Below are 22,720 nucleotides of genomic sequence, written 5' to 3'. Positions count from 1 at the left end.
CTCGCGCTCAAGGGGGCCCCGCACGGCGCGCCTCCGCCCTCGACCGCCCGAGTTCCAGTCCCCCTCCCTCTGAATTTTAAAAGTTACCTCGTCGGGTTACAGGCAGCGGCAGGAGTGAAAAGCGTGCGAGCTGCTCGGCGCTTCAGGAGCCTTCTCTCTCTCAGCTGTGGTCCCGCCCTCGTGGAAACAGGAAATGAGGGTGGGACCAGAGCTGAGAGAGAGAAAGGAAGGCTCCTGAAGCGCCGAGCAGCTCGCACGCTTTTCACTCCTGCCTCTGCCTGTAACCCGACGAGGTAACTTTTAAAATTTAGAGGAAGGGGGACTGGAGCTCGGAGGGAGGCCTCGGAAGGAGGGAGGCCGGCCTTGGAGCTGGGAAGGAGGGAGGGAGAGAGGCCAGCCTTGAAGCTGGGAAGGGGGGTCTTGGAGCTGGGAAGGAGGGAGGAGCCCTGGAGCTTGGAGGGGGGCCGGGCCCTGGAGCTCGGAGAGGATGGGGGATGATCTGCAATAGGGAAGTGGAGGTAGGCCTTCATGAAGTGCAGTACTTCCCCAGCCATACCAAGACAATGAACGAGTGAAGCATTTCCATCCGGAAGCGCTGGACTTGCAGACAAGCAGCCAGCCCCTTGAGGTCCAGGATGTGGTGAAAGGAACTGCTCTGCTTAGGGACCATTTTATTTATTTGTTACATTTGTATCCCACATTTTCCCACCTATTTGCAGGCTCAATGTGGCTTAGATTGTACCATAGAGGCGTTCGCCATCTCCGGTAGATAGACAAATACAAAGAGTTTTTGTGGTCGAGTAAGGTTCATGTGTTATAGACACAATTGGGGAATCATAGAGAGGAAGAGTTATGCAGAGTCTATAACAAGCTTTGGTTTCGTTGTGTTGCAGGGTTTAGGTACTTAAGTTGGGTCGATAGGGTATGCCTTTTTGAACAGGTTGGTTTTTAGTGATTTCCGGAAGTTTAGATGGTGGTACGTTGTTTTCACGGCTTTTGGTAGTGCATTCCACAGTTGTGTGCTAATCTCCCCTTACGTTCTACCCATAACCTCCGCTCTCAAGACAAATCCCTCCTGTCCTTCTCCACCACCGCCAACTCCAGGCTCCGCCCTTTCTGCCTCGCCTCACCCCATGCTTGGAATAAACTCCCTGAGCCCATACGCCAGGCCCCCTCCCTGCCCATCTTCAAATCCTTACTCAAAGCCCACCTCCTTCGGCACCTAACCACTTTACCTCTATTCAGGAAATCTAGACTGCCCCAACTTGACATTTCATCCTTTAGATTGTAAGCTCCTTAGAGCAGGGACTGTCCTTCTTTGTTAAACTGTACAGCGCTGCGTAACCCTAGTAGCGCTCTAGAAATGTTAAGTAGTAGTAGTGTGCTTATGTAGGAGAAGCTGGATGCATAAGTTGATTTGTATTTGAGTCCTTTGCAGCTTGGGTAGTGGAGATTTAGGTATGTTTGTGTGGTTCCGATTGTGTTTCTTGTTGGTAGGTCTATGAGGTCTGTCATGTATCCCGGGCCTTCGCCATAGATAATTTTATGGACCAGGGTGCAGATTTTGAAAGACCAGGGTGCAGATTTTGAAAGCAATACGTTCTTTGATTGGTAGTCAGTGTAGTTTTTCTCGGAGGGGTTTGGCGCTTTCGAATCTGGTTTTTCCAAATATAAGCCTGGCTGCTGTGTTTTGAGCGGTCTGAAGTTTCTTTGTGAGTTGTTCTTTGCATCCCACGTAAATTCCATTGCAGTAGTCTACATGGCTTAGTACCATTGATTGTATCAGGCTGCGAAATGTTTCCCTCGGGAAGAATGGTTTCACGCGTTTGAGTTTCCACATTGAGTGGAACATTTTCTTAGTTGTGGAGTTAACTTGGCTCTCAAGTGTAAGGTTACGGTCGATAGTAACGCCAAGGATTTTCAGGCTGTCTGAGATAGGGAGGGTGTAGTCTGGGGTGTTTATATTTGTGGGTTTGCTCGTATTGTGTCGGGATGAGAGGATGAGACAGTGTGTTTTTTCTGTATTGAGTTTTAGTTGAAATGCATTTGCCCATGAGTCCATGATGTTTAGACTGAGCTTGATTTCGTTGGTGATTTCTGTCAGGTCATGTTTGTAAGGTATGTATATTGTGTGACGTCGTCTGCATAGATGAATGGGTTGAAGCCTTGGTTGGATAAGGACTTGGCTAGTAGTGTCATCATTAGGTTGAAGAGGATTGGTGATAGTGGTGATCCTTGAGGTACTCTGCAGTCGGCTTTCCACGGTGATGATATGTTTGAATTTGATTTCACTTGGTATGTTCTAGTGGTTAGGAAACCCTTGATCCAACTAAATATGTTTCCACTAATACTGAAGTAATCTAGGAGTATTAGTAGTATATTATGATTTACCATGTCGAATGCATGTTGCTATTTCCTGCTTGAATTTGGCCAGGAGAGTAATGAGTACTGTTTCAGTGCTATGGAGGGGGCGAAATCCTGATTGTGATTCATGTAAGATTGAGAATTTGTTTATGTAATCATCGAGTTGTTTGGTTACCATGCTTTCCATCAGTTTGACTGCTAGTGGGATAGATGCTACCGGGTGGTAATTGGTGAGTTTACTTGTCTTTTTCTTGGTGTCTTTTGGAATTGGGGTGAGTAGGATGTTACCATTTTCCTTAGGGAAGAGACCTTGCTGGAGCAAGTAGTTTAGGTGGGATGTGAGGTCTGATATGAAGCGGTCGGGGGCGGATTTTATTAGGTAGATGGGGCACATATCCAATTTGCACTGAGTGTTGGAGAACTTGTTAATCGCATGGGTAACTGTTTCGGTGGGGGGGGGGGGGGGGGGGGGGCGATGTTTGTCCACATTTGGTCCGCTGGGTATTCTCCAGGGAAATAGATGGAGTATATGTCCAGGCCGTGCTCCAATGGTGGAACAGGTTCCACTGTTCCTATAATCGCAGAAATTTTGACCTAAGGTAATGCAGACTCACTCATTGCGGAAGAGTTTGCCTCTAACCGAAAATGAAGGGCCCAGCGCACCATCATTGGGCAGGCTGAGTGGCTGCGGTCCTATCTGAGGGCCCGGTTCACTTGGGGCCTCGAAAGGACCCCCTGCTTGAGGGATCAAATGAAAGTTATTGTTTTAGAGACAGAGGCAATGTTTTCTCGACTGGATAAACGAAGTTTAAAAGTGTTTTGGATTTGGGTTTTGCACATATGTATCGTTCTGGATACAGCAAACGCCCGATGCAGGCAATACATGCCAAAACACGCCTGTCGGGTCATTTGTATGAATGGGGCACATATGTAAGCATCATCCATCAGGTGTGTCCTGGCTGAAAAAAAAAAAAAAGATAGAGAAGCAATGCTATAAGGGATTGTAGACTGGCAAAGAATTGCTAAAGTAGCTAGGCTTAGTGGCAGGGTACAAACATGGTGAAGCGGGTGGGGAATGCCCAAGTGTTTATAAATCAAGACTTGGTGCTAATTATATTTTCACTGAGCTAAACAAGTAGCTAGGTCATGATTAAACCTTTAAAAGCTCAAACACCATACGGTAAAATTATGCCTTACCTGATAATTTTCTTTCTTTTAGCCACAGCAGATGAATCCAGGAACTGGTGGGTTAAGTCCGCCTACCAGTAGGTGGAGATAGAGATAAACAAACTGAAAGCAGTGATGCCCGATGGCCAGCCCCTTTCTCACTTAGTATATATCATTTGTAAGCAGTAACCAAGGCAAAAAGAAGAACATCAAGTAGAACCATCCTCACTATGAAAAACAGAGAACCAAATAACAAAACTCGAAACAGATTTCTCTTGCCATATGAATTGAAATCCACACAGTGTTCCCTTGTCTGTCTGAATTCTGTAAAAGAGAGCACAGAGCGAAAAGACCACAATACGCTCGGGGGGAAAAAAAACGCATAAAGTCGGCTGAGTTAGGGAGGAATCTTGGATTCATCTGCTGTGGCTAAAGGAAAGAAAATTATCAGGTAAGGCATAATTTTACCTTCCTTGTCACCAGCAGCAGATGAATCCAGGAACTGGTGGGATGTACCAAAGCAATCCTTAAGTAGGACGGGAAGCCAATGCACCCCTAGCCAACACCTCCACCCCGAAACGCGCATCTTCTCGAGCCGCTACATCCAATCTGTAATGCTTCACATAAGTATGACGGGACGCCCAAGTAACTGCGCGACAGATCTCATCCAGAGATAACACAGACGTCTCCGCCTAAGAGGTCGCCTGCGCCCGAGTCGAATGGGCTCTCAAATCCATCGGAGGCTGCCGGACATGTAAGATGTATGCCGACACAATGGCCTCCATAATCCACCGAGCAATGGAAGCCTTGGAGGCCGCTTCCCCTCTCTTCGGCCCAACAAAAAAGGGCAAAAAGATGATCAGAGCGATGAAATTCGTTAGAAACTTGCAGATACCTGGAGAGCACCCTCCGAACATCCAAAAAGCGAAGGAACACAAATTCATCCGGATAATCTTCTCTTCAAAATGAAGGAAGATAAAGAGACTGAGGTGAAAAACTGAGACCACCTTAGGCAAAAACGACGGCACCATTCTAATAGAGACACCAGCCTCAGAAAACTGCAAGAAAGGATCTCTGCAAGACAAGGCTTGAATTTTCTGATATCCGCCGAGGCAAAGTAATGGCCACCAAAAACACAGTTTTAAGTGTAAAATCCTTTTCCGAGATCTTGTTTAGGGGCTCGAATGGAGGAGCTGCAGAGAACAAAGTACGAGGTTCAGATGCCAAGAAGCCCCTTTGCTACCTTGGAGGAGAGAGGTCTCCTAGAAGGAAAGTATCACCCTGGTGAAGTAGGAAGTACTCCTGTAGCCAGGACCTGCCCACCAGGAGATGTACTATCCTCTCGCACCGAGGATATGTCTCCAACTGCTACCCAGGAGGGAAGAGTTAGGACAGCTGTTGTAGTTGGTGATTCGATCATTAGGCATATAGATAGCTGGGTGACTGGTAGACGTGAGGATCGCCTGGTCACTTGCCTGCCTGGTGCGAAGGTGGCGAACCTCACGCTTCACCTAGATAGGATTTTAGATAGTGCTGGGGAGGAGCCAGCTGTCTTAGTACATTTGGGTACCAATGGCATAGGAAAATGTCGGAGAGAGGTTCTGGAAGCTAAATTTAGGCTCTTAGGTAGAAAGCTGAAATCCAGAACCGCTAGGGTAAGATTTGCTGAAGTGCTACCCATTTCACGTGAAGGGCCCAAGAGACAGGCAGAGCTCCAGAGTCTTAATGCATAGATGAGACGATGGTGCAGGGAACAGAGTTTTAGATTTGTCAGAAACTGGGCAACATTCTGGGGAAGAGGGAGCCTATTCTGAAAGGATGGGCTCCACCTTAACCAGGGTGGGACCAGGCTGCTGGCATCGGCATTTAAAAAGGAGATACAGCAGCTTTTAAACTAGAAACTTGGGAAAGGCCGACAATCGCTCAAAAGCACATAGTTTGGGATAAGTTATCTTTCAAAGATATCACCAAAACAGGGAAGATAGGGTATCCTGATAGTGAGGTTGCAAAAGAGACCGTAGTAGATCACATGTTCTTAAATAAAAATAAAAATCAGACAAAAGATTGCAAATTAATACTGTCAAGTACTGAGCATGATGTAAACAGGAACAAACAACATTGTCTGAAATGTCTATATGAGAATTCCAGGAGCCTAACCATCTTCTTCTCCTCTCCAAAGAGCAAGCATTCCCCTACAAGGCAAGCTTTACTACTACTACTACTATTTAGCATTTCTATAGCGCTACAAGGCGTACGCAGCGCTGCACAAACATAGAAGAAAGACAGTCCCTGCTCAAAGAGATTACAATCTAATAGACAAAAAATAAAGTAATCAAATCAATTAATGTGTACAGGAAGGAGGAGAGGAGGGTAGGTGAAGGCGAGTGGTTACAAGTGGTTACGAGTCAAAAGCAATGTTAAAGAGGTGGGCTTTCAGTCTAGATTTAAAGGTGGCCAAGGATGGGGCAAGACATAGGGGCTCAGGAAGTTTATTCCAGGCGTAGGGTGCAGCGAGACAGAAGGCGCAAAGTCTGGAGTTGGCAGTAGTGGAGAAGGGAACAGATAAGAAGGATTTATCCATGGAGCGGAGAAGCTTATTGGAGAAAGCATTCACAGCCCAATAGCGCAACCAAAGCCATCTCTAGCCCACCACGGTGGAGACCACTGAGCAAGAGCAGATACTCACCAGATCATACAAAACATCGGACAGAAACTTCGGCCCCAAATCCTCACAGGCCAACTCTGAAGACTCCGGCAGTTGCTACAGTCAATGCAATATGGTTCTTCCCATGTACCTGCCACAAATGGTGGACTGTATGCCTGCAACTGTCACGCCCCTCACCTATTCTCTGTAGTCTCCATCAGCATTCCATGCCAAGAAGAATCTGTTTAGTTCCTGGAAACATAGCACTTCCTTTTATAGCCCTGTAAGAGGGTGCTGGCTGATGTAATCACTTCGGGTTGGCTAGGTAGCATCAACTTGGCTGGGCCCAAGGGCTCACCTCAAGTCGTGACAGATTGCAGAGGCCAAAAGCTGAAAGAGTTTCATTTACTCTCCAGGTTTGACCATCGGGTCATTTTGCGGCTTCCCTGGTTGAAGAAACATGAACCTCATATTGATTGGTGCTGTGGGAACATTCTAGCTTGGGGTCCAAACTGTTCTCAGTCTTGCTTAATATGTCTGTTCAATCTCAGCTAGCCCTGCCCAAGATGGATTATCTCCAGGGCAAGCCTTCCACCTTGGAATCCCAACCCAACCTGGACCCTGCAAAGATTCTTGCTATCTCTCAGCTCACTGTACCTCCAGAGAGAACTCTGGATCCCAAGCAGTCAAGGAAGTGGACCTTGCACAGAAACACGCAACTTCAAGTCTACAGGACATTCAGGATATTTTAGGTGTTAGAAGAAAAAGGAGGAAAATATATGGAAACCTACTATCAGTGTTCATGTCCCTGCACTTATAAGAAATTGTAATCACTATTATTCCCTCAAACTGTAGGAGTATTTACCTGCAATCTCACCTTTGCTGGTCTGGGGCTTATACAAGCCTGAACCATTCTGTTATAAAACAATATGGATACTACAGCCTGTGGCCTGAATACATCTATAACCATCAGAAACCAGCTTTTCTAAAAAGGAAAACTACTGCTGGGCATACCAAGATGACTTCATCCAAGAACATATTTGTTGCAAACTAGCCCAGTTAACTCCTGGGAAGAATGGAGGAGACACACAGATGGTTCCAGGAGAACGGGATCCGTCAGGGAGGTTTGCATACCATCTGATAACAGGTTCTTTGCTATAACAAAGGCCTCTCTTCATGACCATGAATCTGGCAGGACATTATTACATCTTCTGTGATTGGTATCGTCTGACCCATGGATGTTGGACTGAAGAAGGAGAACAGAAGGAAGAAAGGAACTGCAGACCTTGTAACAAACTGACAAGGTTAATTCAGCTACAATGCACGACATTACCAGACTGTGCTATCTGTATCCAGAGTACAGACCTCGGACTTTATTCCTGGACTGAGAGACTCGTTGAGGCTTCAGCTTGAGTCTCAGAGGAGGAATCCACTTCTTTACCATTGGAAGTCTGCCACAGACAGCAAGGTGAGATAACCAGATACACTACCTATTAGTCAGGGGATAGTTCATTCTCAGCTTTTTGTCTGTGACAGATTGGTTGTCAGGATTGGTGGTCTGTGAATTTAGCTGCTAACAGTATTTTGCATAACACATATTAGTTGTGTAAGTTTTCATAATCATCAGTATATCAGTTTTGTAATTAGTTTGTGATCACTCATTTAGATAGTCTGTATGGATTATCATATACCTTTATATATATTTTAGTGATAATCTATTTTTGGTAACTAAGCTATTTTTGTAAACTGCTTTGCAATTTGCCACATATATACAACTATTATTTTTCTATTCATAATAAATAATATATATTCCATCTGTGGCATTGTTCCTTTCATTAGTACAGCTAGCTAGCCTAAGGGCCAATAAGAGGTACACGCATCCCCTAGAAACGAATCCAGAATAATTGCTATTTAGTAGTGTTCTGTCAGCTAAGTACCTCGGAATATATATATATTAGGAGCTTGTCCTCCTGAATATACCCCTACAAAACCGAAACCCAGGGGTCTGGGGAGGGAGCTTTAGGGAGGGGGTACTGTCACACTCCTCACCTGTTCTCTGTGGTCTCCAGTAGCATCCCATGACAAGACAACTATTTACCTCCTGGAAACCTAGCACTTCCTTGGTTGATGTCTTCACTTCCCGTCTGGTAGTATATAAGGAAGTCTCTGACTCCCGGCCAGTGTGCCTTTGCAACACATCTCCTAGAGTTGTCTAGTGTGTGTTGCAGCCCTGTTCCAGTTTGTCTCCTGTTTCTGTCTGTGTCTTGCTCTAGCCCCGCTCCTACTCTGTATTTCAGCCTTGTTCCTGCCCTGCTTCCTTCCTTGCTCCAGCCTTGTCTTCAGTCCAGTTTTGCCCAGGTGTCTCACCTACTGTCAGTAGGAGCCTAACCAGCCCTTGGGTTGGCTGGATAGCGTCAATTCAGCTTCAGCCCAAGAGATCACCCTGAGTCATGACAGCAGTACCTAAGGAAAAACCCATCTTGAACTGCTGCTCCATCTTCTCATACATCTCCTTCAGATCTGAGCCCCGCTGCAAAGGCATGGCTGCCTTCTTGATAACCACCGTGATGAGGGTGTCTAGTTTAGGGTACTTCCAGTACCTATTCGCCTCCTCTGGCACAAAAATGATATATCCCCCGGGGTCTCTCACTCCTCTATAATATGGGACAGCATCTTATGGAGCAGAAAATGCTTCATGGGCCCCTGACACACCCTCCACTATAGGGCCCCCTTTTTTTTCCAAAGCACCACAATCATATCCTGGCCTTAAAAGGCATTCTTGGAAGCTTCACTGTGTAGCGGATCACAGAGCTAGCTCTGTAAATGTTCCCACCATTGCTCCCCGAGGTGGAAGGGAGCAAGTAGGAGAGAGGAGCTCTGACATGCATGTTACATCACCTTCTGAAATATCAACTCAGTACAGATTTAGACTTAGGCAGGCTCTGACATGCATAAGCGAGATATACAGTCTTCATGAAGTTTCTCATTCTCTAACAGAAAAGAGAGAGATAAAGGACCCAGCATCTTTTGTTTTGTTTTTTAACCTGAAGCACTAATAAAAATAAAAGTTAAAGAAATAGGTTCCTAAAAGTGAATAGTGCCAAGTCTTATGTTCCATACACTGCAAAGGCCACAGGAACTTCTCCAACCTTGTTTTTGGGTGCTAAAACTCCTCCTTGATGGCCTGAAGAGAAAGAAACCAGCAGGGGGGACTCAGACCCCTCTGAGGCTTCAAGAAGTACATCCCCACTGAGGCCTACGTTGGGTAAATCTCTCTTATCTGTACCCTTCTCCTCCACTACTAACTCCAGACTCCGTTCCTTTTATCTTGATGCACCATATGCCTGGAATAGTCTTCCTCATCAAGCTCCATATCTGGCCGTCTTCAAATCCAGGCTAAAAGCCCACATTTTTGATGCTGTAACTCATAAGCACATAAACACTGCCATACTGGGAAAAGACCAAGGGTCCATCAAGCCCAGCATCCTGTCTCCGACAGCGGCCAATCCAGGCTTCAAGAACCTGAAAAAACCCATTAAAAAAAAAAAACATATATATATATATATATTTTTTTTTTTTAATTTTTAACAATGTTCAATGGACTTTTCCCTCAGGAATCTGTCCAAACCCCCTTTAAACTCTGTAAAGGCCAGCTGCTGTCACTACATTTTCCGGCAACGAGTTCCAGAGTCCAACTACACGCTGAGTAAAGAAAAACTTTCTCCTATTTGTTTTAAATCTACCATATTCTAGCTTCATCTTGTATCCCCTGGTTCTATTGTTGTTTGAAAATGTAAACAAACACTTCACATCTGTCCGCTCTACTCCACTCATTATCTTGTAGACTTTTCTATCGTATCACCCCCTCAGCCGCCTTTTCTCCAAGCTGAAGAGCCCTAACCTTCTCAGCCTTTCCTCATAGGGAAGTCGTTCCATCCCTTTTATCATTTTCTTCGCCCTTCTCTGCACCTTCTCCAATTCCTTTATATCTTTTTTGAGATGCAGCAACAGAATTGGACACAATATTCGAGGTGCGGTCGCACCACAGAGCGATACAGCGACATTATAATATCCTCGTGTTTGTTTTCCATCCCTTTCCTAATAATACCCAACATTCTGTGCGCTCTCTTAGCCGCCGCAGCACATTGAGCAGAAGTCTTCAACGTCTTATCCACTATTCACTTGTTCAGTGCCAGTGTTTCCCACCTTAGTAATTCCCTTATCTCTTATTTGTCCTGTTTAGACTGTAAGATCTGTCGAACAGGGACTGTCTCTTCTTATTCAAGTGTACAGAGTACATCTAGTAGTGCTATAGAAATGATAAGTAGTAGTAGTAGGCCTGCATCCAGAAATGCACCCTGGAAATTACCTCATGTGCTGTCTGAGCTGGAGGGAAAAACAGATGCTTTGGCCTAGGCACTCTAAACAAAACACTGCAGAGTTCTTTTGTCTTGAGGTGAGGAAACAAATTTCCCATCCACTTACTTAAACCCTTTTCATGGGAAGGAAAACAGTAGTGATGAACTCTGAGATCATGCAGCCAAGCCTGCTGGTTCACAAAGGCCTGCAGGACCTTCCAAGGCTGACTGCAGCTAGGGCCCTAGCAATCTTGCTTCCCCCCATCTGGCTCCACAAGGTGTGCTATGGTTTTGTTTTGTTTTTTTTACCAGATTTATGCAGCAGCCTCTTTTTTCTAAGTAGCATTATGTCCTTACAAAGGGGGGGGGGGGGGGCCTGGAAGTGCAGGGGAGCCTTGGGGGAAGCACCTCAAAGGAGTGCAAGGGCAGAGGGGGGATGGGGACCTACACTCCCTGTGGGAGGGCCCCTCAGGGATCAGCCATATGTGTCACCAAGTGCTCACCATCAGGCAATGAGGTGGGGCAGTGCAGCAACGCACAACACTCAACCAGGACTGGACTCTGGATCCAGGAACCGGACAGACGGCCATTAGGCTCAACCAAGCTGTACAGCACTGGCCTGCAGTGCTGGGAGCTAGGCAAAGGCCCAGGAGCACCAGCCTGAACAACCCACCATCTGCTGTGAGGCAGAGAAATATTGTCAGTACCAGCCCTCCTTATACTAGTGATGTCACTGGAAAAGATCAGTTTCTCTGACAGAACACCATACATTGGATAAATACCACATCACAGGTCTACTACTTCTCATGTGGAGTACCTCAAGGATCCATCCTAGCTCTGATACTCTAATATCTTTACTCCCCCCTTCAAACCCTTATCCAATCTTGGCCCAACACCATTTGTATAAACTGATGACATTCAGATTATGGTCAGCCTACATAGTAATGACTTAGCAGAATATCATCCCTCAACCAGAACTTGTCCAAAATAAATGACTGGTTACAAATTCAAACTAAATCCAGGTAAATCAGGAGGATTAGTCATAGAACACAGAGACTGTCCCACCCTTATCACCCCTATCTTCTTACCAGGAATACCTATAATCTTCGCATCTTCTACAAAAATTTTAGGCAAATCATAGATACCACCATGAGCTTTCAGGCCCAAATATCTAACACCATTAAAGTCCGTTTCTACAGACCTAAGCAAATGTATTCCATACAATATCTCTAATAAATCAGTCCTTCAGCTACTTACCCACTCATTTGTTATAATACATCTAGACTACTGTAATTCTATTACATGACACCTGTGTCCAGGATATCAGTCATCTCCAAATCATACAAAATTCAGCGGTAAAGATATCACAGGATCTAAGAAATATGATCATGTCACTTCCATCCTATGAGAGGATCATTGGCTGCCAGTAAAGATGCATATAATTTTTAATTTTGCTGTCTGCGCTTCTTGGTGGACAGTTTTGGGCAATGCGGCTCTAGATTTGCCACTTGTCTTTCCCATTTCTATATATTGACATATTTCTTTTCTGCTTTATGACAGCTATTATATTGTAAACCGCTCTGAATAAACTTTGATGGGCGGAATACCAAGTGCCATCAAACTTGAAACTCAAAACTAGTTCCACCTGCCGGAAGGAAGGGATAACACTCGTTCAGGATGGTATAGCCCTAATGCTAAGGAAGCAAAAATTTGTAACATTTGTTCTGCAAATATTTCTTCCATGCCCAGGGCACCTCCTCCCTCGGCTTGATTCTTCTCCCCACATACACAGACTTACCCATCCCAGTATCAACTCTGAAGCTCCCACACCACCCAGATTCTCTCTCTCAGTTTTCTCCTCCTTCTCCCCATCCCCTGGCACAAGGCTTTACCCAGTTTTTTTTCCACAGCTTTTTCTCATCCCCAGTTCTCTCTCCCCAGCCACAAACCCTTCAGTTCCACTGTCCACCTCTACTCATACTGGATCTCTTCCATTCCCCAAGCTCTATACCACTGCATTCACATTCTCTCCTCTTGCTTAACCTCTCACCACCACTTCAGCTGGCTCATGCTCTCCCCCTTTGGCCCAGATTCCACAGTACTCTCCCAGGCTTAAAACGTGTTTTGTTTTTCCTCCCAGCCCAGAACCTACAGTTTTCTCCTTCCTTCCTCCAGTACTTTCCTTCTTTATTTGGGTAGAAGTTACTCTGCTTTACCTGCACAGGTCCTGTCTGTGCAGTTCATCCAGATGTCACAGGTGCAGCCTCCTGCTGATGTGCTGTACTGTCCTCGCACTGATCCTGGCTGTACAGCTCTTCTTGCTCCTGCAAGTTATGATGGCAGCCTCCTTTCAGTATCACATGTCTGCACATAAGGAGAATTCTGCACTACACAGAATTCCCCCCAGGAGTAAGAAATGTATTGGACTTTGGGAGGGGGGAGGAGAAGAGGCAGGCTCCAGAAAAAGGAGGACAGATTGAGCCAGTCTGGGTTTTACTTCTGTTGAATGCAATGGAAGTAAAACCTGGACTGGCTCAATCTGTCCTCTTTTTTCTGGAGCCATATGGTAACCGTACAATCTGGAACCCCTAATCCAGTTGGGTTTGTTTTTGAACTTCGTCTTTTTACCAGTTCCTCTCCCCCCCTCCCCCAATGCCAAATTTAAGCCCAATTTATTTAATTTTTGGAGACAGACATGCATTCTCAACCCATTTCGTATAAAATTTATTTCCAATAACCACTGGGTTGGCAAGAACAAATACAAAGAGAGCAGCATGTGCTATGAACAAGGCCATACCATAAACAAACCAGAGCAATGGAGATATTGTATTTTAAAATAAAGGACAAGTAACCGACATTTCAGCTTGTTAAAACTTAAGCGTTGTAACAGAACATCATGCAACCTAGCAATGGAGAAGTAAAGTTACTAATTGCATCTCATATTATTACCCTTCTTTTGGAAACTTCTGGTTTATTTCCACTTGATGATGACTAAGCAGCTCTGCTGTTTTTGCATTGAAAACCTGTAAATAAAAAAGTTCAAATCAATTCATTGGCACAACTATAGAACATAACTATTACAACATAATTAGGTTTCTAGCTCTGAAAAACACACACGTGCTGAAACAAAAATGGGGAATATTTTCTTATCGGATACAGAGAAAGGCACTAAAAATATTAAGTGCAGAGTAAACTTAACACAGAAAATAATGGTAGATAAGGTTCAGAATAGTCCATCCTATCTGCCCAGTAAGATGGCTAAAGTTGTACCTGCTGTTCCATGGAAGTTATACCCCCTATAGAAGTGGTTTCCAAACCTGGTCCTGGAGGCACCCCAGCCAGTCAGGTTTTCTAGATATCCACAATGAATATTCATGAGAAAGATTTGGATGCATTGCCTCCTTGGTATGCAAAATCTCTCTTATGAATATTTATTGTGGATATTATGAAAACCTGACTGAGGTGCCTCCAAGACCAGGTTTGGGAACCACTGTCCTATGGCTTTCTTGAATGCTGACAGTCATTTAAGTTTTGCTTTGATTCTATCTATCCTCTTGCTATATATAAAAAAGTGGTAGGATAAACAGAGGATCTGTAGATAGATAGATAGATAGTTATTTTACCAAAAGGGTTTTGAAACTCCTGCACATTTCTGTTACATATCCTTCTTTATATATCCTTGAATTAAGAATCCGGGTTTATTACAGTAGTAAAGAGTGAGGTAACAGAATAATGGTGACCCCCTCACTAGTTCTTTTTGTACCACTGCAATCACCTGTCTCAAGGTTACCATACTGAAATGATGTACTTTTGAACATCCAATTCGCCTCACCAGTCTCAACACTTCAATGAGAGTTTAAGACAACTCCAAGGCAGATGAAGGATCTAAGGAAAAGACCTCAAAAAACAAGCAAAAAAACACCCCACACATACACACCATCAAACAGATAAGGGGAGAAATTCTCCCACCCTGCCCGATATCAAACCTGAAAAGGCTGCTCACCTATTAAAGACTCTGGACCAGCCTACCTAGTAAAGGGCTGATCCACTAGATCACAGGTTTCCAATCCAGTCCTCAGATCACATCCAGCCAGGCAGCCCAGGCTCGGGATAGAACATATACAGCAACAACTCCCCCAAAATGGAGTACAGGAGTGTAAAAGCACCTCGCTCTCAGAGGGCTTTTGTTTTTCTTTTAAAAAGCATCATAGGCCCAAAAACATCTGGGGGGCCTTGAGTTCTTCACCAACAGGAAGTGGAGGAGTGGCCTAGTGGTTAGGGTGGCGGACTTTGGTTCTGGGGAACTGAGAACTGAGTTAGATTCCCACTTCAGGCACAGGCAGCTCCTTGTGACTCTGGGCAAGTCACTTAACCCTCCATTGCCTCATGTAAGCCACATTGAGCCTGCCATGAGTGGGAAAGCGCGGGGTACAAAGGTAACAAAAACAGGACAAAGCTCCCTTAGGTCTGAATACCTGTGTGTGCCTCCAAGGTCTCAAAAACTAACAAAATGTCTGCCACAGGAACCTGAACAGCACCAACTCTTGCATCCTAGATAAGAGATTCCTGCTGGCAGCGAAGATAACAGTGTTGACATTAACCAAGCCACAAATTCTGTAGCATAAAGACTAAATTGATCCACCTGAAGCCTTACTCCACTGGCTTCAGGGCTGCTGAGCAAAGCCTTTTTGCAGCCCCTTTCTGTGGCTTCTGCTCTCACTGCCACCAGCAGCTGAACAGCTAAGATGAGCTAGCTTCCCAAATACTGCAGCACTCCGCTGTGGCAGGAAACAAAAGACTGGCAACCTACCCAACTAAATCTGGCTGCTGCAACTCTCAGTCTGGACTCCTCCCATATTAATGAGGACCGGGCTGCCTAACACGGAGTACCCCAGACACCTGAAAAGGATGTCCAGTGAGGAAATAATCTTAGGGGAGTTCTAACCTTAGGGGAGTTCTGGCAACTCCACTGGCTTGACCTTTTCAATGCTTCTTTAGAGTCAGGAGTGATCCTGGAGGACTTTAGAAGAGTACATGTGGTCCATCTCCACAAAAGTGGAAATAAGGAAGAGGTTGGGAACTACAGGTCAGTAAGTCTGACTTCTGCGGTAAGCACATTGATGAAAATGCTTTTAAAACAGAGAATAGTAAAGTTCTTGGAATCCAATGGATTACAGGACCCAAGGCAGGTTTTCGCAGACATATCTGATTAATTTCTTTGATTTGGGTGACTAGAGAGTTGGATTGAGGGAGAGCAGTAGATATGTGGTATATTTAGATTTTAGCAGCCTTTGACACGGTTCCGCATGGACAACTAATAAACAAACTGAGTGCCCTCGGTAAGGGTCCTAAAGTGACCGAATGGATTAGGAACTGGTTGAGTGGACCTCACTTAGAATACTGTATAAAATTCTAAAGACCACATCTTCAAAAGAAACAGGATAGGGTCAGTCCAGAGGGAAGCTACTAAAATGGTCAATGGTCTTCTTCATAAATATAGGGACAGACTTAAAGATCTCAATATGTATACCTTAGAAGAAAGGCAGGGGAGGAGAGACACGATAGATATATTTAAATACCTATGTGGCATAAATGCACAGGAAACAAGTTTCTTTCAATTGAAAGGAAACTTTGGAATGAGGGGGCATAGGATGAAGGTAAAAGGGATAGACTCAGAAGTAACTTGAAAAAAACATTTCTTCACGGAAAGGTTTGTGAATTTGCTTGCTAAACCATTTGCTGGCTACCTCAGACAACAGACGCCAGCACATCTGTAGAATAAAGACTGATAACATGTGATCATGTTACAACTACATTTCCCAAGACTCAGTGTAAGACTATGATCCTTTGCAATTTACCCAGGAGTCAGTGCATCTAGACTATAATGCCTTGCAAATTACCCATAAATCAATGCAATCAGGAAGCAAATGCCCACAGGACATGCCATCATGTTTCTCTGCTAACTAACACTATAAAAAGAGGAGCTGCTTCCCTGAAAGACAGACTCTCTTCTCTTCTGCTACACTTCTCGTCCATCACTGACTGCTGTGAGGATCTGCCTCTGCCACATGGCCCTTCACTCAGCTGGACCACAGCATGCTTTGTAACAAGGACTTGTAAGTTAACTTTGATTTAAACCTGTTGCCTTGTGTTAAAGCACAAATTCTCCTGTACCTAGGCTACCTCTCGTTTGCAACTTTATATATTGAAACCTGTATTGTAAATAAATCTTTCTAAAGCTAATTATATGGTCTTTTTTATGTTCTGATGGCACATGGTAGCTTTTAAAATTTAGTGCCATGCTCTCAAGCCTTGCAGTACAGGTTAATGTTCTTAAACAAAAGTATATTATTCAATTCATCTTTATTCTTGCAATTGTAAATCTTATTACCATATAGGTAATTGGTGGAGAATTTTATATATATATATCTATATATCTATATATATATCTTAAAACTTAAAAATACAGCACATGCTCCGAGCAATTCCCCCTGTTCTTAAATATCATATTAGAAATGTAACATTTTTTGTAACATTTTAATGGATATTAAGAACTGTGAATATTTCTTGTAACAGAAACGATGGAGACGAAAACAGTATCAACGTCAAGAAAGCTTGGGACAAGTACATAGGATCTCTAAGGAAGTGATAGGGAGAGTAAATGGAATGGATGGGCAGACTTGATAGGCCACTAATGCACGTCACAGATACAGTCAAATGCAAGACCTTCACCTTCGGGGATGAAACAGTGGGTGAAGCCAGTGGACACAGAAAAAGATTACGCAGCACGGTAAAACAGAAGTGTGCGCCTAAGTGTTCCCAGGGGCATAGTTTCTCTGGAGCAGAGGAACAGCCCAATTGTTAGTGCAGTGGGCTTTGATCCTGGTAACCTGGCTTCAATTTCCACTGTAGCTCCTTGTGACCTTGGGCAAGTCAATTAACCCTCCACTGCCCCAGGTACAAAAAAAAAAAAAAAAAAAACTTAGATTGTGAGCCCCCTAGGAACAGAGAAAGTACCTGTATATAATGTGTACAGCACTGTGTATGTCTAGTAGCGCTACAGAAATGATTAGTAGTAGCAGCAGAGGCAGAGTTGAGTAGTCTACGTATGTACACATTGTATAAAATATGAACATACATCACAAGTTTACACCTTCACATATATGACAGAATCCTCCGAGAAGGAAAGGTACAGGTCATGGCAAGACAAGCTCTGCAATTCTAGGATCCTGTGTGCTGATGTAATGGCCACTAGAAAGGCTATCGTTAATGTGAAGTCCTTCAGAGGGCCACCCTTTGAATCACTGAAGGCGGCTTCTAACAAGACATTAAGTATCTGAAGAATAGGATGATCCTCCACACACCGCCAAGGACACTAAGGTCCTCCCAAGGACTTTCACTAACTACACCCTCTCCAAAAGACATTATACGATGTGATACCCGCAAGCGAGCCTTCTCCGGAGTAGCCCCCACACTCTGGAATGCATTGCCTGAAAGGCTCTGCTTAACACAAGACTACCTCTACTTCAGGAAGCAGGTGAAAGCTTGGCTCTTCAACCAAGCCTTTAACGGAAGAACTAACTAGTTAGTCTCACTCACACACACACACACACACACACAAGGATTGACTCGGGCTGCACATACTGCAGCGGGACATGTTTATCCACTCCTACCCTAGCTGAGATAATATTTAACCATCTCTCTGATCTCACGTGCAACTTTCTTCAAATCAATCACCTTACTTTCTAATTCTTCCTACTTTCTTACTCATCTATATGTTACAACTTTGCCTTACCCTTCACTACCAATTCTAATGTTCTAGTACAAATTGTGTTGTCATTGCAAGTAGTATACCATGCCATACTTTGTATTGTTGTTTGAATATTTTTACTGCTCTAATTGCCTCCTGCTCATGTTTGATCTATTCTTACTGTACACTGCCTTGAGTGAATTCCTTCAAAAAGGTGGTAAATAAATCCTAATAAATAAGTTCCAGATTTAGGTCCCATGAAGGTATTTCTGACTATATCTCAGTCGATGGCACCCTCATCCTCCCCGTCTCATCTGCCCGCAACCTCGGAGTCATCTTTGACTCCTCCCTCTCCTTCTCTGCGCATATCCAGCAGATAGCCAAGACCTATTGCTTCTCTCTCTATAACATCAGCAAAATTCGCCCTTTCCTCTCTGAGCACACCACCCGAACTCTCGTCCACTCTCTCATTACCTCTCGCCTTGACTACTGCAACCTACTCCCCACTGGCCTCCCACTTAGCCATCTATCCCCCCTTCAATCCATTCAGAACTCTGCTACACGTCTTATCTTCCGCCTGGACCGATATGCTCATATCACCCCTCTCCTCAAGTCACTTCACTGGCTTCCAATCAGGTACCGCATACAGTTCAAGCTTCTCCTACTAACCTACAAATGCACTCAATCTGCAGTCCCTCATTACCTCTCTACCCTTATCTCCCCTTACGCTCCTACCCGAAACCTCCGCTCACAGGACAAATCCCTCCTCTCTGTACCCTTCTCCACCACCAATTCCAGGCTCCGCTCTTTCTGCCTCTCCTCTCCATATGCGTGGAATAAACTTCCTGAGCCCATACACCGAGCCCCCTCCCTGCCCATCTTCAAATCCTTGCTCAAAGCCCACCTCTTCAATGTCGCCTTCGGCACCTAACCATTATACCTCTATTCAGGAAATCTAGACTGTCCCACTTGACCCTACCTGTCCCTCCAACTACCGCCCCATCTCCCTCCTACCCTTCCTCTCCAAAATACTTGAATGCGCAGTTCACAGCCGTTGCATTGATTTTCTCGCCTCTCATACCATCCTCGATCCGCTTCAATCTGGCTTTCGCCCACTTCATGCGACAGAAACGGCACTATCCAAAGTCTGTAATGACCTGTTCCTCGCCAAATCCAAAGGTCATTACTCCATCCTCATTCTCCTCGACCTATCCGCCGCTTTTGACACTGTCAATCACAACTTACTTCTTGACACATTGTCCTCTTTTGGGTTCCAGGGCTTTGTCCTCTCCTGGTTCTCACTTATCTCTCCCATCGTACCTTCAGAGTACACTCTCATGGTTCTTCCTCCACCCCTATTCCGCTCTCTGTTGGAGTCCCTCAGGGTTCTGTCCTTGGACCCCTTCTTTTCTCTATCTACACCTCTTCCCTGGGCTCCCTGATCTCGTCTCATGGCTTCCAGTATCATCTTTATGCTGATGACACCCAGCTTTCTCTCTCCACACCTGACATCACTGCGGAAACCCAGGCCAAAGTATCGGCCTGCTTATCCAACATTGCTGCCTGGATGTCCAACCACCACCTGAAACTGAACATGGCCAAGACCGAACTTCTTGTCTTCCCACCCAAACCCACTTCTCCTCTACCTCCACTCTCTATTTCGGTTGATAACACCCTCATCGTCCCCGTCTCATCTGCCCGCAACCTCGGTGTCATCTTCGACTGCTCCCTCTCCTTCTCTGCGCATATCCAGCAGATAGCCAAGACCTGCCACTTCTTCCTCTATAACATTAGCAAAATCCGCCCTTTCCTCTCTGAGCACACCACCCAAACTCTCATCCACTCTCTCGTTACCTCTCGCCTTGACTACTGCAAACTACTCCTCATTGGTCTCCCACTTAGCCACCTATCCCCCCTTCAGTCCGTTCAGAACTCTGATGCACGTCTTATCTTCCGCCTGAACCGATACACTCATATCACCCCTCTCCTCAAGTCACTTCATTGGCTTCCGATCAGGTACCGCATTCAATTCAAGCTTCTGCTACTAACCTACAAATGTACTTGATCTGCAGCCCTTCTTTACCTCTCAACATTCATCTCCCCTTACGTTCCTACCCGTAACCTCTGCTCTCAAGACAAATCCCTCCTGTCAGTACCCTTCTCCACCACCGCCAACTCCAGGCTCCGCCCTTTCTGCCTCGCCTCACCCCACGCATGGAACAAACTCCCCGAGCCCATACGCCAGGCCCCCTCCCTGCCAATCTTCAAATCTTTTTTTTTTGTTTGTTACATTTGTACCCCGCACTTTCCCACTCATGGCAGGCTCAATGCGGCTTACATGGGGCAATGGAGGGTTAAGTGACTTGCCCAGAGTCACAAGGAGCTGCCTGTGCCTGAAGTGGGAATCAAACTCAGTTCCTCAGGACCAAAGTCTCTGCTTAAAGCCCACCTCTTCAATGTCGCCTTCGGCACCTAACCTCTACACCTCTACCCAGGAAATCTAGACTGCCCCAACTTGACATTTCATTCTTTAGATTGTAAGCTCCTTTGAGCAGGGACCGTCCTTCTTTGTTTATTTTGTACAGCGCTGCGTAACCCTAGTAGCGCTCTAGAAATGTTAAGTAGTAGTACTAATTTGATTGTCTGCACATTTTGTCCATTAGATTGTAAGCTCCATTGAGCAGGGACTGTCCTTCTTTGTTAAACTGTACAGCGCTGCATAACCCTAGTAGTGCTTTAGAAATGTTAAGTAGTAGTAGTACCAAAAGAAAAAAAGCAACACTGGGCCTTCAAGGCTAGGACAACAGGAGTACTTTATTAACCGAAGACACGGGCCGTGTTTCGGCGCCAGCAAGGCGCCTGCCTCAGGGGTCAAATTTGTGAATATTGTAACATATAGATGTCGAGGCGCAGATGCCTGTACTGTCTTTTTAATTCTAAGTGAAGAGCCAGGATAGTCTGGGGAATACAAGTCTGTTAAGAATAACGAGTTGATTAGTGTTGATTTTCCCAAGCCAGATTCACAGCCATTCTGCTGCTACCGCCGCGCTACGTCAGCCGCTTTCAGTACTGCTCTTGCTGTGCTGCTGCTGCCGCCGCCATGGCTCCACTCCCAACTCTGGCTCGACTCTGACCTGGGAAGAACCCACATCCGCTGCCGGCACCACCCCCTTGCCCCCTGAGGCAGGCGCCTTGCTGGCGCCGAAACACGGCCCGTGTCGGGTCTTCGGTTAATAAAGTACTCCTGTTGTCCTAGTCTTGAAGGCCCAGTGTTGCTTTTTTTCTTTTGGTTTCTCTGATTGTATACTGTATTACCCTCTCTGTCTGTATTATAAGTAGTAGTAGTATAAATTTATGCTTTTCTGACAAGTCTCCCATGCTGCAATAGGCCCCGCCCACTGTGACCCAGAATTAACCTGTGATCCGGAATCATACTTCTTGGATGAGCTTCTTGGGGTGACCTTGAAATAAGTCTCTCCATAATGCTATATCAGAAAACCATGTAATCAAAATATCCCATCATTTTGGAGACACCTCCCTGCCTGGAAAATCTCAAGATCATCTCCAGGGTAAGATTTGTCCTCTTGTGGTCCCTACTTCCCCAAGTCTGTTGCTCATCACAGTCTGTTCTGTCTGCCCATCCATTAGACCACAACTGTTAGGTCCAAAAGCTCCTTAAATTTACAATACACTAATTTCTTACAAAAACTTACATTTTTATGTTAGATTGAAACATGGTTAAAGGTATGGGGAAGATGCTATTTTCTCCTAATCTTCTTTCCAGTTACTCGGCTTTTTCTGCCCTAAGACTAGACTGGAAAGGAGGTGGTCTTGCATTCATTCACCAAAATACTATTAGTTAATGAACTGCCGTCTTTTGCTTTTCTCTTTCAGAGCAGTTGCTCTTCCATGTCAGCTCTACTCCTTCCCTTCATATCATGATTGTTTACTTTTCCCCCCATCATTTACTGCTGACCTATGGGAAGCTCCCACACAGAAACTATCACAGGTTGTGGTTACTTTTTGAGCCAGACTGTTCCCAGGGCCAGTTATCTAGCAATATCACCTGTGGAATGGACCTTGTTGTGGATTCCAATTAATCAAGGACTACAGTTCTGATGGGACTGACAACATCTTATTGGTCATCTTTTAATCAGATGACCCCCCTTCCTCTGTGACAGTGTTCTCCTTAGACCGGTTTCCTTCACACAGTCTCAAACTTTCTCACCTTGGTTTACTCATATACAAGTCTTTTTCCCAAAAGATGAAACATGCTCTTGTTCGCCCCCTGCTTAAGAATGCTTCATTAGATCCATCTGCCTGTGCCAGATACCACCTGGTTTCAAACCTACCATTTTTGTCTAAGAACTTGGAAAAAGGAGTTTATCAATAACTTCTACAATAAAATGGAGTAGCAGCACCACCCCTCCTCCGCAG

The 22,720-nt window shown here is 45.0% G+C and overlaps 1 protein-coding gene across 1 annotated transcript in view; it reads right to left on the bottom strand.

Moving 5' to 3' along the window:
• GK (glycerol kinase) overlaps nt 1-22,720 on the bottom strand; it is a 311,446-nt gene that overhangs the window by 253,362 nt on the left and 35,364 nt on the right. Inside the window, exon 2 of the mRNA XM_030202379.1 lies at nt 13,483-13,556. Coding sequence (XP_030058239.1) covers nt 13,483-13,556 — 74 coding nt within the window. The remainder of the gene's footprint in view (nt 1-13,482; nt 13,557-22,720) is intronic.

The sequence above is a fragment of the Microcaecilia unicolor genome, chromosome 4 (genome assembly GCF_901765095.1).
Source record: "Microcaecilia unicolor chromosome 4, aMicUni1.1, whole genome shotgun sequence".
Classification (NCBI taxonomy): domain Eukaryota; kingdom Metazoa; phylum Chordata; class Amphibia; order Gymnophiona; family Siphonopidae; genus Microcaecilia; species Microcaecilia unicolor.
Note: the sequence above shows the minus strand (reverse complement) of the source record. Positions and strands in the feature narration are given on the sequence as shown.